Source organism: Triplophysa rosa, linkage group LG7 (genome assembly GCF_024868665.1).
Source record: "Triplophysa rosa linkage group LG7, Trosa_1v2, whole genome shotgun sequence".
Taxonomy (NCBI): Eukaryota; Metazoa; Chordata; class Actinopteri; order Cypriniformes; family Nemacheilidae; genus Triplophysa; species Triplophysa rosa.
This window is the reverse complement of record NC_079896.1, coordinates 25,549,803-25,566,532: the sequence shown is the minus strand read 5'-3', so window position 1 is coordinate 25,566,532 and position 16,730 is coordinate 25,549,803. Positions and strand designations below refer to the sequence as shown.

Genomic DNA, 16,730 nt, shown 5'->3' with positions numbered 1-16,730 from the left:
ACGTGAAGAACATGTGATCACATGTGGAGACATGTCACACATGTTATCCCATGGGTTTTTACATGTTATCCCATGGGTTTTTACATGTTATCCCATGGGTTTCACATGGGAATTCACATGGAATTCAGACCAAAATGTTCCAAAAACACACATTTCACATGTGATCACATGTGTTTTTTGCACATGTGAATTTCGTGTGTCTTTTCTGTAAGGTAAAACTGTAAAATTACCGAAAAGACAACAAATTTATAAGAAAAACGATGAAAACAATTTGATATATATCCTTATATCCTGCAATTTTACAGGAAAAACATTTTTTACGGTATATTTCTGTTTCTCCATCATACATCATGTGTGATTTTTCTGTTGGTGATATACAGGGTGTGATTATTATGAATTCATAGAGCACTGCAGGAAAGACAATTATTTTGGGGAGAAAGCACTCCGCTGCACTGCCGTCTTTAATAAACTCTGGAGAGAAACACAGTGAAGTGTTCCTGAAATTCTGCAGAAAAAATCCCACCCAGCACCAAACACATTACGGTTGCATATACCTGACAAACCCGTCGCTGAACCTTAGCGTGAAAAATGCTGCCATCTTTGGAACTCACAGTATACTGTACTCCATGACCTCTATATTTATCTGTGATCTTCCCACATCCCATCATTCCTGAGTCTTTGTTGGCTCATGCAGAGGACATCAAATACCCTGAAAAGCGCTCTTAATTAATCCTGCTAATGAGCACTTGACGGCAGATGCCCTGAATCGCCTAAAGCCTGTAACAGAGTCAGCCATGCTTTCAGACCAAATGTTTGCATCAGTCTTGCATAGATATTTTTGACGGGGATTCGGTGTTCTCGTGCAAACACAAAAGAACATCTCCCGGCTTTCCAAAGACCTAAAAGCCAAATGTACATGTTTACTTTGACAGAATGCAGGACGGGGCCACAATTCTGAGTTAATAAACCATAAAACCACATCTGGTTTACTTCATGATCCAGGTTTACATGAAATGTCAAGTGGTGAAAGACACAGTGTGCGTTTACATGCACAAAATAAGCAGATATCATAAAAAATCAGATTATTATAGAAACCTGTTTTCAAGTGTGTTTTATGTGAACTGGCTATTTTGAGGTTTGTCAGGTTTGTCAGGTAGTGATGTCACCAACTTATATGTTAAAAGCTGCCTTACAGTAACTGTTTCAGTTGCATGCAACTTTACTTAAAATTATATTTACCTGACTTATAAAATGAAGTTTTGGTTCAACTAGATTTTATAAGTTTAATATCATTTCAATTTAAGCGACTTGAGCCAATTTGATTTAACATAAAAGTTTAAGGCAGCTTTTGAACTAATGTTCTGTTAAATTTATTTACAGCACACCCTGTCCACCAAGTAATTCAAAACGCCAGCGGGAAAGCTGTCCGAGAAAAGCGATACAAATATTTAAAAATATTCTAATATGGCAAACCGTGCAGTGTATAAATTAATTAGAGACCCTATTTTAATTTATTAAAGGAATAGTTCACCCCAAAAATGTACATTTTGTCATCATTTGCTCACCCTCCAGTTGTTACAAACCTGTATACATTTCTTTGCTGTGCTGAACACAAATGAAGATATTTTAATGAAAGTTTGTAACTAAGCCGTTTGGGTCCCCATTGACTCCCATACAGGACAAAAGACTACTATGGGAGTCAATGGTGACCCAAAACGACTTAGTTGTATACAGGTTTGTAACAACTGGAGGATGAGCAAATAATGACAACGTTTTCAACTATTCTTTTAAGAAACAGTGTGCACACTGTGCAGTAAGCTATATAGCAAAAGTTCTGTAGTCAGTGGTTGTTGGGAACCAGCCGTGTTCATGTTTGCTCATTGCCTCCAGTAGATGCTCTTGTGAAACAGCAGCGGTGTAGCGCTCTCTGTTGGAATCCAGTCCTCCCCTGTGACCCATAATCCTTTGTTCTACATTTGCATCTCATTATCAGTCGCGTTTGGTAAAACTGTCTCAGGCATTGTTCATTCCACTTACCTTGAAGCTGTTTCAGCTCAGTTTCATTCTGTGCTCCGTCTCAGCGCTGTGGGACGAATGTTATCTGCACATTAAAGGCCTGAGGATTCCTCAGCTCGGAGTTTCTCAGACGGGCTGCACACATCAATGATGACACGGCTTTTTTTAGGCCTGTCTTAGTCCTCCTGTAGATCTAGTCGAGTTTCTCTTTTGAGGTTGATTATTATTCATCTTTGCTTTATAGTTTGGACTATGATTTACAGATTCACTTCTCATGTACTGATCATTACGTTGTGAAGAACGTGTGTGGACCAGGGCTTTTAAGATTTAGAGATATTCAAAGGCATCATGTAAGTATAATGCAAGTCTTCTGGAGATGTCTGATATCTCTGTATGAGACGGAAACATTCCTGATAATGTTCGGATCGTTGCATATATGAAGAAAGAAGAAACAGGTCAGACAGGTGTGAAATAATTGAGCGTGAATAAATGATGACAGGAATGTTCATTAGATTTATTTTGGTGGGGGGGATTATTCCCCTATTCATACTGCTTTAAGAACACCAAAGCTGTGATATAGTCTTCGATTTGTTAATAATGTCTTCCGGGATTTGAACTCGCCCGAGCTGCCACTGGTCATCCTCCATGTAATCTCCGAGACGTGTTTTGTTAAGGATCATTTTTTGAAGTACTCGCTTACGTCCCCTAAAGGAGAAAACTCCTTGATGTTGAGTGCTGCTGAAGATGAGACCGGAGATGAGAGACTCATTCCACGTGACAACAGCTGTGGGCGGAGCAAATGGAGCTCGTTGCCAAAAGGAAGGATTTTTACTTTGATCAAAATTAGTTTTACTTGATCACAGCCTTGAAAAGCAAGATAACTAGACAAAGAACACAATGAAAAACGTGTCGTGGAGAAATGCAAGTAAAATACGTCATTTGAGGAAATAAACAGGTGTAAAGCATATTATACTGGTTTAACATTCACTCAAGCAAATGTTAATAACAATGTTATGTTTCAAAAATAAAAATGCTGGTACAATAGATCAAATTTATCACTCAAATCTCTTTATGTTTGAGCCTGTAAAAAGTGATTTAGAAGAGCACGAAACACTAAATAGTTCTGCAAAAATATTACAATCATTTCTCATCTCCTTATTTAAAATACAGGTGTCATTTATAATAATACTTGTTGTCTTGTCAACAGAAATTCAGAGAACACTTCTGTGTGGTAGACTCAAGTCTTAAATCAACATTCAGATAACTGTTGATGTAGCAAACAACAAGAAAAAGCAAGTGTGGGTTCTGTTGTGAGCGTTTGTCCTCTGGGCTTTACAGACCCAATTTCTTTTCATCTGAGATCAGTTATTTTAGCATCGTGTGGGAATCATTGAACTTCCTGCACCAGCTTTTAATGATCTTACACTATCGCTTTATATGCATTGTTTCATTCAAATTATGAAGCAAAGTATAAGTGAAACAAATTGCAAAATATGACATTTAAATGTCATAGAAAATACTGCATGTGTAGAATACTTCAGGCATATTTTTGTATTAAATGCAGTTGTGTGGTTTCCATAGACGCTCAGTGATCATACGGTAGTCAGACTGTTATTATCGCAAAATAATCCTTAAGATCTTTTTTGCAATATTGACTGACTTAGTTTAAATATTTTATTATTTCTTAACAAAATCAAACCAAACAAAAAATTATTTAATATAAAAGATTTTCTTATTTTGTATATATACATATTGGATATGAAATATCAAATTATTGATTTAACATTGAATATTTTATTAGTTTTTATTTTACTACATAAATTCAAACTGTTTAATCTGATGTATAATCAAGCAGATTTGAGTATTTCAGTAATGTGATTGAATTAAAGAACGAATGCAGCTAGAAGCATCAGAACAGAAAAAATAAGATGAATAGGAATGAGCCACTGTTCTTCTGTAAATAAAACATTGGAAGACAACTTTCTGCATGTCTGCCATCTGTCTACCACAGCAGTCTGGCATGTAAAGCTAACACACTTTATGTAAGTAAAGTCTGCCAAAACGCTGTAAATGTGTTGACACCAAACATACACATATGAAGAGTTTGGTTCCAAAATGAGATGACTCAAAAATTCTAAAATCATGTTTTTTTATTGTGCATTCCAATTCATATCAATAAAACTGCAGTTGGTTTGTTAACTAAAAAATACAGTTAACTAACACAATAAAACCATGATTACATATTAAACAGCATGATTTTTTTTATTTTAAACGGAGTTATCTCATTTTGGAACCATGTGTTGGGTGTTTGTTTACTTTTTATGCCAAATTCAGATTACTGTGCTCTACATTAGACCTGAAAAATTAAAGAAATGCTTATAGATAAAACATAGTCAGATGTTTTTTATTTCAGCAGCCTTTGAAATATACTGTGTCAACAGCAGAGGGCACAGTTATCCCATACATCTGGATCTGAAGCTTTCTGGCAAATGTATCATTTGAGGGACTATCAAACTTGTTTATGGGATTTTATTCATAATTGAGCTTCTTGTCTACTGTTAGAAACTATTTGAAAATAAAGATGGGATCACCCATAATGCAATTATAAATAATCAAACATATTAAACAAGCATAAAGTGGTTTGACGGTCTTGTTAGCTGGTTTAAACTGGTTTAGCTCAACTCCAGCTTAACTGATCTACACCTGGTGTCTCAGCCTGTCCAAGCTTTGATTAGGTGTCTTTTGGTTTAAGCTTTGTTCTGAACAGAGGTTTGATAATAACTAAAGGAATTATTAGGGTTTAGAGAAGCAATGTGGAGATTTTAGCGGCATCTAGTGGTGAGGTTGCGAGTTGCAACCAACGGCTCAATCTGCCCCTCCCCCTCCATTTCGAAGCGCTACACTACAGGACTAAGATGTTGTCACGTTTTCTCCTCTTCGCTGAAGGAGATAACATATTTACGAAGTGCTCTGTAGAGCCGTTTGTCCGTTTATATGGGATTCCTTTTGTGCCAATAAGAATGAACGCAAACTTTTAAAAAACGAACAAAAATATACAATGAGAAAGAAAATAAACACTTTGATAATGAAAACAATAAACTCAGTTGCAAGAATGTGACATGATTTCTTTACAATTTTCTAAGTTTCGTTTTTGCAAATACTAGTTTTGAATTCGCTGCTAGATTTTTCATTTGCGCTTTCCGAGTTTTCGTTTACGCTTCTCAATTTTTCGTTCGCCTTTCTGGCACAAAAATCACGTGTAGGCAGGACTTATGGCCGCTTTACGCTGATTGGCTAGTGAGTTTTTGATTGACAGCTCCCTGACAAGGAAGTCGATACTGAAGACAGTACAGTGCAACGAATCTTAGAGAACGATCTGCATGCTGTTATCTTTATTGTTTGTACTTAAAACTACTTTCTTATTTAGTTAGTATATTAGTAATTGGTATTTGAAGTTGGTAAATCATGCGCGGTGTGGATCCAAGCGTCCTCCTCATCCTCAGGTAAATGAATGTAATTCAGATAATAAAGAAAATCGCTAAAAGTTGTATTCCTGTACAGTAGCAATTCTGTCTTTACTTAGCTCGTTCATTGTGTGCTTTATACTTTCTGTCAGGTATTATTTTATGGACTGTAAGATTATTTTCTTAAAAAGGAACGAACAACTTGCATTATAACATCCAATAAAGACATGTTACAGATTATTGGGTTGTGAGAAATTAACGTGCTAAATGAAAACATTGCTGCATAGTTACTGTACAGATTAAAACTTTTAGCGATTTTATTATCTCGGTTACATAAATGTACCTGAGGGTGACTTGTGTCCAGCTGAGGAGGAGGATGACGATGTCGCTCTTGCAAACAGTCTCCTTTTAAAGAATTAAGTCCACTTATAAGTCAAGTACTGTATCATTCTTTTTAAACTCATGGTGAATGTACAGTATTATACCCCTTTCTTTACATTCACAGAAAGTACACCTCATAAAACAGTACCAATACATTCAAATGACATTTATGTTTTTTAAACGCTACAACAAAACAAATTCATAAGGTGACACAATTAGAGGCCTTATCAATGTTTTATTCATTTAGTCTGCCTCTTGCAAACAACAATTTCATTATGTATTTACACACCTACATAAAACAGGTTAAAGAAAAGCAGAAGAGAGACTTCTTAAACTATAAACAAACATTTAAAGATAGAAACGATACATAAAATGCCACCACGATTATAATCTATAAATTAGAAATATGAACTGGAAGCATAACACTTTATTGTATATCTCCTCAAAACTCACTAGGCATCTCGTTTTCCTGATATCATTGTAATTATAAATTATAGACTGCTGTCTTGACGGCCTCTAAACCCACGTAAAGTTGCATGTGAATATGGCTATCTATCCTGTCTTTACTCGACGTTGGCTTGTTGTTACGGCGTGATAGAGCCTGGAAGCGTGTCCTACTTTTAAGTGCGTGAAAGTTGGCAACCCTGCTAATATACTAACAAAATAAGAAAGTAATTTAAGTACAAACACTAAAACAATACTATACAGAAAACCGCAAGCAGATTGCTCTCTAATCCGCTGCACTGTCTTCAGTTTCGACTTCCTGGTCAGGGAGCTGTCAATCCAAATCTCACTAACCAATGAGAGTAAAGTGGCCATAAATCCCGCCCACACGTGAGATTTGTGCCAGAAAGGCGAACGAAAAATTGAGAAGCGTAAACGAAAACTCGGAAAGCGCAAATGAAAAATCTAGCAGCGAATTCAAAACTATTATTTGCAAAAACGAAACTTAGAAAATTGTTAAGAAATCATGTCACATTCTTGCAACTGAGTTTATTGTTTTCATTATCAAAGTGTTTTTTTTCTTTCTCATTGTATATTTGTGTTCGTTTTTTAAAAGTTTGCGTTCATTCTTATTGGCACAAAAGGAATCCCATACGTTTAGGGCTACTGTAGAAACAACAAGGAGAATTCCATGTAAGGGGGTGTATGTAGATAGAAATAACTCATTCTAAGGTAATAAAAACATAACGCTTCATTATGTAAGGTCTTTATACACCTCTGAACACACTGGTATATTATATGACCGGATTGGTATATTATATTGCATTTCTGTCAATAGATCTTCCAAAAAATGACACATTGGACCTTTTGTTTTTGACAGTGGTGGAGCTGGTACGGCTGTTATTTTTTCATTGCTGGCAAAAATCTGGAATGGCAAAAACTGTCAAAGCAATGCACTCGCTCTGAGAAATGAAGCCACAAAGTGGGGCCCTTGTGTAATCCAAACGACTATGACATATTCTTAAAAAGTCTTTAGAAACACACTGAGAGAAATGTTTGATTTTCTCATCTTAGACATCTTAAAACTGTTATTTCATCTTGTCAAGAAAAACTGAGAATCTTTTTCAATTTATTTGCTCTTGTATATATATTTGAATACATCATTCATTCGTAATGTTTGGATGAGAATAACTGTATTATTCCAAAGCAAAATGTTAGTTTCTTATTTACCTGAAGATGCTTGTATTTCTCTTTGGAATCAACCCCTGAGTAAAGGCAGGAGTAAATGATCGTTTTTATTGTCAATAATAAATGAGGAAGTCTTTAAAATTGTTATCTGTAGCCTACTTGGACACATCACACTTTTCACGCATTTTTCTTAGAAATCATGGACAGATTATTTCTGAAACCAAAGCCAATACCAAACCCACTTAGTGCTGTCTGAATGTGGCAAGTTATGAAATTGGCACGTTTTTATTTGGTTTAATCATATGAGCCAAATTACTAATACACTGCCAAATATCTATTTATCCTGAAGCAATGATTTCCATCCAGGACTGTTTAACCAGAGGGATCATTAAACCGATTCCAAGTGTTACTTAAAAAGGTTTCAGTTTGCTTTAACATCTTGGTTTGATTTTCATTTCTAAATGAATTCACAATTAGTTTCTGTGCCTTGCTGATGAGTCTGTGCGGGTTGTTAACTGGTAGAACATGACATGATCAATGCAAGATCGTTGGTTCAATTTCCAGGGAATACACGTACCAATAAAATGTTTAGCTTGAATGCATTCTGACATCACTTTGGATAAAAGATTCTGCCAAATGAATGAGTTTAAAATGTCAAAATGACATCAGATTAAAGGTAACAATGCTGGTTGCAGACCTGTGAAATAGGTTTTAGATGAGTGAGAACAGAAAACTGGTGTTCATGTGAAACATGAAGGCACACAGCAGGAAGAAGGAACCGAGGCGGCAATAGAAAGATCCTAGTGCAATAACAAGGCAATGGACTATAAAAGAGCTTAATGGAAAAGATTTGTTTCTCGTGTACTCGAGCACAGATGGATGATGGTACTTGGCCATTATCCCCTTCTCTCTGTGACTGCCTTATTAAGTCCAGGGTGTAGCAACAGAAAACAAAATTGGCAATCCTCGTTCATTTGTTTAGGCTTTTGGACCTATGAGCTGATGCTTTATTCCTCAGAGTTTAGACCACGGTTTAGAAAAACATACTGGGTGTTAAAGACTTCATCTATGTGATTTATGGCATGTCCCCTTTTCTAAATGCTGGTATGAAGTGATGTGAAAGATGAAATGAAATACCAAATTAAGTGTCAATTTGTGGTGGCACATACTTGTTAGTTTGATTTTAAATGAAACCATTTACCCTGAAGTCTAAATAAAATCAGATTTGAATGGCACATGGTGCATCTGAACTGACAAATATCCAAAGTTTGTCCAGTACGTTAAAGTACAACCAGTACAACCATCAGTGTCATACACTGCGTTTTTAATTACAGCCTATTATCCCAAGGCACATCAGCTGGCAAACCGTTTGACAGGAAAGGCGTAGTCTATATAAAGGGAATGAATGTTATGGGGAGTCAAACTAGGGTAGCGAGACAGCCAATAGTTGTCTTAAATCAAAGACGGCACCGTCCGCGGAGCCAGTTAGTGTATTTGCACAATTTCATTAGAGAACATTTTAGTGCCCTGGCTCCATGTCAGAAGAGAAAATTCTACTCAAATTTAGCCTGCCACGGGAGCAAATTCTGCAGCTCTTGCATTGGCCCAACTTTGTGGAGACAAACTCGACGGAGCTGCCCCGAAAATCAGCTGCTGCATGGCGGCTCTTTGTTTTTATGCCGTGGGGAGTTTTCTGGAGGTGTTTGGGGATGAATATGGGCTGAGAAAGACCTCGGCGTGGCGGTGCGTTCACTCAGTGACAAACATCCTGCTCCGTCATGCCACAGATTACACACGTATGCCTTTCGTCAGGCACGACGTGATGGAGGCACATCAAGGCGTCCATGCCATTGCGGGTGTCCCACGAGTGATCGGCCTTCTGGATGGGACACTTATCCCTATACACAAATGAGTGATTTACGCCAATAATGTGAATCAACACAGATCGTGGAGAACATTAACACACGATGGCAAACTATGAGAATATAAATGACCCTTTCAAAAACAAGCGAAGCCAAGTTAATGTAGCTGGTTAACGCAGAAAACGTGTGGCCGTGAGGGATCGGACACTTGCAAAATTATAAATACATACACATACATATTTCTTTATTTATTTATACTATTTCAGTGAGCCCTGATAAATGCAATTTCTACTATTTCTAAAGCGTTTCTTTATTATAAACATTGTTTTCTCAATACCTTACCCACTCTATAACGCAAGGTAGAGCGAACAATGGATTCTCGAGGCATCGATATCAAGCTATTCAGCGCCACCGCCACGGACGTCACCTGCTAACGTCTCTTAAGAAGGTTTACCTGAAGTAACCTCCTAAGGTATAGTTCAGGGAACACGCCTAGAAAAGGTACAACTTGAGTTAAGGTGTGATGAACTGGGCTTGTTTATTGTTTTATACTGTTGTGTGAGTTCTACTTATGACGTTCGCGTGATTTTTACATTCAAAAACATCAAAATCAATAAGTAATAGGTTATTTTCTACCCGGGTTTTGAGGCCGGCTCTACAAACGCTCTGTTTTAATGGGCGTGCCGCATTGAAGACTTTATAAGTAAACGCCCACTGCTATGATTGGATAGCAGTTTGTGTAGTTGGAGCCTTCTGTGAATTTGGTTCGAGACGTAACGTTAGCTTACACATTAGCACCATTCACAGTTTTCGCAGGGCATTAGTATTATCTGGAGACCTCCTGTGATTTATAAACGACCTCCCCACATCAGTATTTCATGTGACGCATACGCACGGGATGATTTGACCCAAATTTACTGACTTATTTCCCGGCTGTGATGGCAAGGCTTTGTGTATAGTTTGTATAGCCTATACTTGTATTGCGTTTAATGATATATGACCGTACCTGTCAACATTTGAGCCCCGGGATCGCGAACTGGACAAAAGATCACCGCGATCGCGAATCTCAAATGTTACGAGAGTTTCCATGATAAATAAACAAACGGGAGACTCCCGGTAACTTATGGATATGACCCAGCACCCGACATAATACCAAAACACTTCAAAACAGCCTCCATTATTCGCAAACGGTGGATAAAACCTTGAAAAATGATATATGATCCCGCCAAATCACAGAGATCCCGATGCGCACGGGCTTAAGATCACAGATAACCTCTGCAATTAATACAAATGACTAGAGGTCCCCAGGTAATACTATCAGGGCACATCAAGCAATCTCTAACAAAGCAATAGTGACGCATAGTACAAATATGTTTTACTCACATAAGATTGCTGCGCCATTCCTATCGGATCCAATATTGAAGGCACAGCACTGCTTTTTAATTTTAGCCTCTCCACAAATCCAGCGTCGACCTGTGCCTTGTTCACGATGGAATCCTCAGAGAAATGAAACGAACAAACGCTCCATGTTTTTCCCACATGAGCTGGAACGTCTTTAAAAATAAACTTTAACCCTGCATTCCTAATATCGGAATTCGAAGGAAGGTTATGCAGCGACTGTGTTCTTCCACAACCAGGGATGGCACAATATTTAGCGATCTTTAACGACATGTTTGTTTATTGCTTGCTCACTCTATCTGGTTCCGCGCCACTTGTGTTACTTCAGTCCTGTCATGCGGGAACCAGTGGGCGGGGCTAGAGAAGTAGTCGTTGATATTCTTTCTGTGGAGGCGGTGTTCAACCTATCAATGACGTCATAGATAGGTGCATTCCAGAACCTGCCGTTCGCTGGGCCTGGTGTCAATAACAGTTGTAATCTCAGTAACGAGGGCGTTTTCAGTTCTGACACTTACAGGATGTTCGCGTGAATACGATTCCCTCTTATATAACAACAGCTCGGGTTAAAATTGTGATTTTAATTCATGCCTCCTTAAGGTGTACCTTTAGAGTCTTCGTAGCGCGCTTAGAGACAACGTTATCGGGGAAACGCAGCCCTGATCTGCATTTTACAAATTACAAGCGATTGGTTGACTTTTAAATTTTAGGTGGAAAACACAATGGAGGGAACATTGCTTGTTTGTAATAGTGAATTTTTAGAGAAACCATCTGATTTGTGTCTATAAATAAACCTGAACATGGAGTGCTGTGCAGCTGTGCAGAGCTAAATGATGTTAATGTTTTATAGGACATTAATGGAAACACTGACACAAGAGGGTCACAGGTCCAAACCATCCAGTCTTGCTTGCACACGCTGTGCGTGCAAATGCTTTTACATTCATACATTCGTATTACACTTTTTACTTCAAAAAAACACACAATTTTGTTATGATTTATTAGCAAAAACTCAATGCGTGTTATATTGCATGCACGTATTGCGCACATTGCAAATGATCATTTGATGTATCACAAAGTTTACATTTCATTTGTAAGGGATCATAATATTTTTTATAAATATAATAACATTAATACGATTAATAAAAATTAGAAGTCAAATGAGACCAAATGTCTGTGTTTTCAACTTCTGTTCAACCCTGTTACCAACATTATTATAAAAATGTAATCTTTAAACAACTTTTTTTTGACAAATATAAGTTTTTAACAACTGTAAAGCAACATTTGGTTCCGAACCAGCTAGACTCTATAGCAGGGTCTTCAACTACTGTTCTTTGAGGGCCAGATTCCAAAAGTATAAATAGGATGCGGGCCAGTTTTTACCATATTCTCATTTCTTCTGTTATTTCGTTTTTCTGTTATTTATTGCGTTTTGTTCCTTTTATACAGTTTTTGTTGCTGTTACTTAGAGGCCATGATTAAAACATGCACACACATATTTGATCCAGTATTTGTGCCTTTTCATGATATTAAATTAAAAGGGATATTGTCTTTTTAATTGTATTTTATATTCCTTAATGCGTTACTTTACCCAAAAATTGCTACTAATTTACTCACCCACGGTCCTCCAGTACATCGAGATGTGGGTGGCATTGTTTTTTCAAGAAGATATTTATGAAGATATTTGGTTGAATTATTTAAAGTTAAATCAATAAAAGTAAAAACGCAAATACATTCAACACAAAAGTAATCCCTGCCCTTTGTGACGTTAAATTCGCATCTTATAAAGCGAGTCAATTGATCCGTGCAAGAAACTGAACGCTATTATCACATCTTTGGGTGAATCCCGATCGCATTCATGCGCCCCACACACTTATAGGGCAGAGCCTTTGTATAGTGCGAGTTCTGGGGGGAGATGAACAGCTGTTTTTCGTAAATATAGCCGTTATACATAATGAATGCAGTAATAAAAACAACACAGTTTTCCCCTTATCTTAGACAACCGTTCACGTGGTGTACCCTTCCTACAGTTAGCCTACTTTCAAGGGCAGAAACCGCGTTTTAGAACACGAACTATCGCCTGCGCAAACCGATTGCCTGATGCTTGTGGCTGCGCAATGCATTGCTGATTATAACGTTGTAAATAACATTAAGTTTCTTGGACTGACCGATCAAATCGCTTTATAAGACGTAAATCATTATGAGCCGCGGGAATTGCTTTCGTTTTAAACGTAGCAGCGTTTTGGACGTTTAAAGATGTGGCGTCTCAGGAGGACGTGCATTTAAAACACACCGTTCTTAAAGTCTCTCCACTTATTTGAAATGTTAAGGCGGGCCAGAAAAAGATGATTGACGGGCCGCATTTGGCCCGCGGGCCGCCAGTTGACAGCCCTGATCTATAGCCTCATTCAAGATAATGTCAACCATGTTACCCATATTCTCATAATAATGATCTATGATAACTGTCATTTGTGATGTTTATTGAATGTTTATGGCCAGAAAGCACAAATGCTTACATGTCATAAAATAATGTTCTTATAATAAAACTCATATAATGTTTATTTTAATGATCTAAAGCTGACAACCAACATTTCCTTAAGATTAATTCAGAACCTCTTTGAACTTTTTACTGACCCAAATGAAACAGAAATTTTGAGACCTTATTGCTATTTCATTATTTATAATAATGAAATCGCAAAAATAATAAAAAATCTTGCTTTTTCATCTCTTCTCCCCTATATCTAAAAAAAATTATATTTTGCTTGCGGCAATCTACCAATTTCCTCTCCTGCTGTGAGCACAGATGCACACGCCCCCCTCTTCTCTCTCTCTCTCTCTCTCTCTCTCTCATTCTCTCTCTCTCTCGCTCTCTCTCTCTCCCGCTCTCTCTCTCTCTCTCTCTCTCTCTCTCTCTCTCTCTCTCTCTACATATTGTCATCTCTTTCCCTCCTCCCCTGTTTCTCATCTCATCCTCGATCATTCTCATCTGTCTGTTTTCTTTCTCGTGGAATTTTTCTCTTTTGCTTTCTTGCGTCTTCCATGCCTCTTATTTGATGTCTATAGAGAGCCACCGCTGAATTTCAAGCTCTTCTTTGCCCCCATTTCATGTCGCCTTTACTCATTCACAGCCTGAGACCTCAGATTTCAGCCTCTGATGCGTTTCTCATCGTCCACGTTCTAGAAGGGATTCTAAACTCTAAACTGGAATCATGTTTTATTTCCAGCTGGTGATCATGGCCGGAACGGTTCTCCTGGCGTACTACTTTGAGTATACGGACACGTTCCCTGTGCACATTCAAGGCTTCTTCTGCTTTGATAAAGCCTTCTCCAAGCCGCATCCAGGACCTGAAGATGACAGCAAAGCTCCACCTGTGCTGGTGTATTCACTGGTCACTGCCATCCCCACCGTTACCGTAAGACCCTCATTCATAAACTCACACGTGTGTGTGTGTGTGTGTGTGTGTGTACCTCTGTGTGTCGCGTGTGCGTGCGTGATTCTGACTATCTGATGTTTTAATAATTGTTCTCCTATGTTCTTCTGTTCTACATTATGTCCTCCTAAAATGTCTTTAACACAAATGCATTCATTTTATTATTGGTATAGCTATAAAATAAACGAGTTCATACAGAAAACCTGTCACTTGATGTCTGCCAAAAGAAAAGTCTTGATTCTGTCTTGGAGAAATAACTGTGATTTTTTTCTTTTTCTTTCCCATTTTAGACATGGAAATCATTGTGTTAAATAATATGTTTACTTAGACCCTCCTGTTCAACAACCAGCACTTAAACTGGTTTGACTGGTAGCCATTTTAAATGGCCAGTTATTTTCAATGCTGTTGAGACTAAAATTAGTTGCCATTTTGGTCTTGGTCCAAACTTATCTAGTCTGTTTTTTACCAGGATAGATCAATAAAACAATTTTGTGTCTATAATATCATATCATATGGCCTGAAACATACAGTACACAGTAACCATACAGATTCCATTGTAAGTATTTACAGTAAGACACATTTTTACAGTAACTCCGAAACAAATAATACATTGTTATTCATGTATCCAGATAGCATGTTAAAATCCGATTTGCTTTGAAAGATTGCCTTCAAAGTGTTCTGCGCTATGATGATAGTTAACCTGAAATAGAAAGATAGCGCTGAAGTGACCATTTAGGCTCATGCCTGTTATAGCGCCCCCTGTGGCGTCAATAAGAATGCAACACATTTGCGTTACGATTGAAAAAAATTCTCTGGCATGTGCATTAAAGCTTAGGCAGTTCATTCTATCAATGAACATTACAATGTTCTGGGCTTTTAGAACCGATGATCTGTGAATGTTTAGAGTTTAATGCGGTCGGAACGTCGTGTCATCTTTATTTAGGTCAGTTCAGATCAAAGTGACATTCGGTCTGATGTCTACAGTGATGCCATGCATTGAATGGAAGTCAGATGAAGTCAATGCAAGAGACTGTGTTTGGTTGACTGGGAAGAAATTCAGATTCCCCAGACAATGATGCATTATCAGAGGAAATGTGAATTAATATCTGTCTCCGTCTAAACACGCTGAAACAGATGGTGAGATAACACAGCATTAGACTTCCAAAGAGCTTTCTTCACTTTTGAGCATTTTTACACGCGCGCACACATTCCTCATCTGTGCAAATGAGAGCAGAGAGTGAAGCTCAACATGTTTTCTCCTGCACCTACAGTTTCATATGGACAAAGCTGTGCGTGTGCGTGTGTGGGGGTGTGTATGGTTGTGCGTGTGTGCGTGTGCGTGTATGTGTGTGAGATGGAGAGAGAGAGCTGAGAACTGTGGATATAGTATGACATTTCTTGATGTATGTTGTCGTGTGTGTGCAAATGCAGTCTGTGTGCAATATACAGTATACAGTAAGAAATCAATTTTGTGTCTTCTGTCTATGTGGGTGTGTACACGTGGGCATGCAATTATTTGTTTTACGTTTCGTTTTTGTGAGACATAATAAAAAATAAGTTAAAAAGTTACTTCACAGTAAAAAGCAAAAAATTTATTATATTATGTTATATTATAAAATATCATATTATCATAACATATATCATATTGTATAATATCATATTATATTATATTATTATTTACTATATAATATTTTAAATAATATATCTAATGTACAGCATTATTCCATATTATTACCACGTTTTCTATATTATTTTCTTATAAAATCATATCACATACTGTGATTTTTTTGTTTTCCCAATGATTGAGCACTGAAACAGCAACATACCGTATTACAACAACTTGTCATTTTATTACGGTAATAAGTAAAAATATGTATTATTTGCCTGGTAAAAATTACAAGTAAAATTGTAAGTATACATTTTGGTGTGCAGTAATGTGAATAAAATGCTTAAAACATTATGCGCAGTACCAACTAGTATCGTTGTATTTATAGCAAGTGTCTTAGATTATTGTTGTGTCTTTGTGTGTCTTCAGCTTTTTTTCGTATGGACTGTGATGGTTACAGTAAATCAGGTGGAGGTTAGAAGCATCAGTCCAACAGTAATGAGAGTTTTTACACATTGCAGTACATTTGCTTAATTGTCATGAGAATAATGTGAAATGGTTGTAAAATAAGCTTCATTGTCTTTATGTAAAAAATATTTATTTTCTTTGGCATGAAATATGCGATTCACCCACAGATAAACATACGTCAGTATGAATTTATACACGTGCAATATGTGTGTGTGAGCGTGTCTTTGTCGAGGATGATAGTGAACGTTTGCGCTCTGTGTGTGTGCGTGCGCGTGTGTGTGCGAGAGTGAATATGTGGGCTCGGGGAGAGTGTGTGTGGGTGGTTTGAGGTTTCTATCTTTTGCTGGAGTAAAATCTGGAAACGATGATAGTGGAAAGGAAAAGCTCTGTCTCTCTTCTGGCTTTTCCTTCTGTAAACAGGCGTTTGAACTCCGCTGAATGTTTAATTACTGAGACATGCTGCTTCTTCAGATCTGAA

General features: G+C 37.4%; 1 protein-coding gene across 5 annotated transcripts in view; it reads left to right on the top strand.

The window, feature by feature from the left end:
- plppr2b (phospholipid phosphatase related 2b) overlaps positions 1–16,730 on the top strand; it is a 37,398-nt gene that overhangs the window by 10,048 nt on the left and 10,620 nt on the right. For all 5 annotated transcript variants that reach the window (XM_057337246.1, XM_057337247.1, XM_057337245.1 and 2 more), the window contains exon 3: positions 13,972–14,160. In XM_057337246.1, the coding sequence (XP_057193229.1) occupies positions 13,972–14,160 (189 nt within the window). The remainder of the gene's footprint in view (positions 1–13,971; positions 14,161–16,730) is intronic.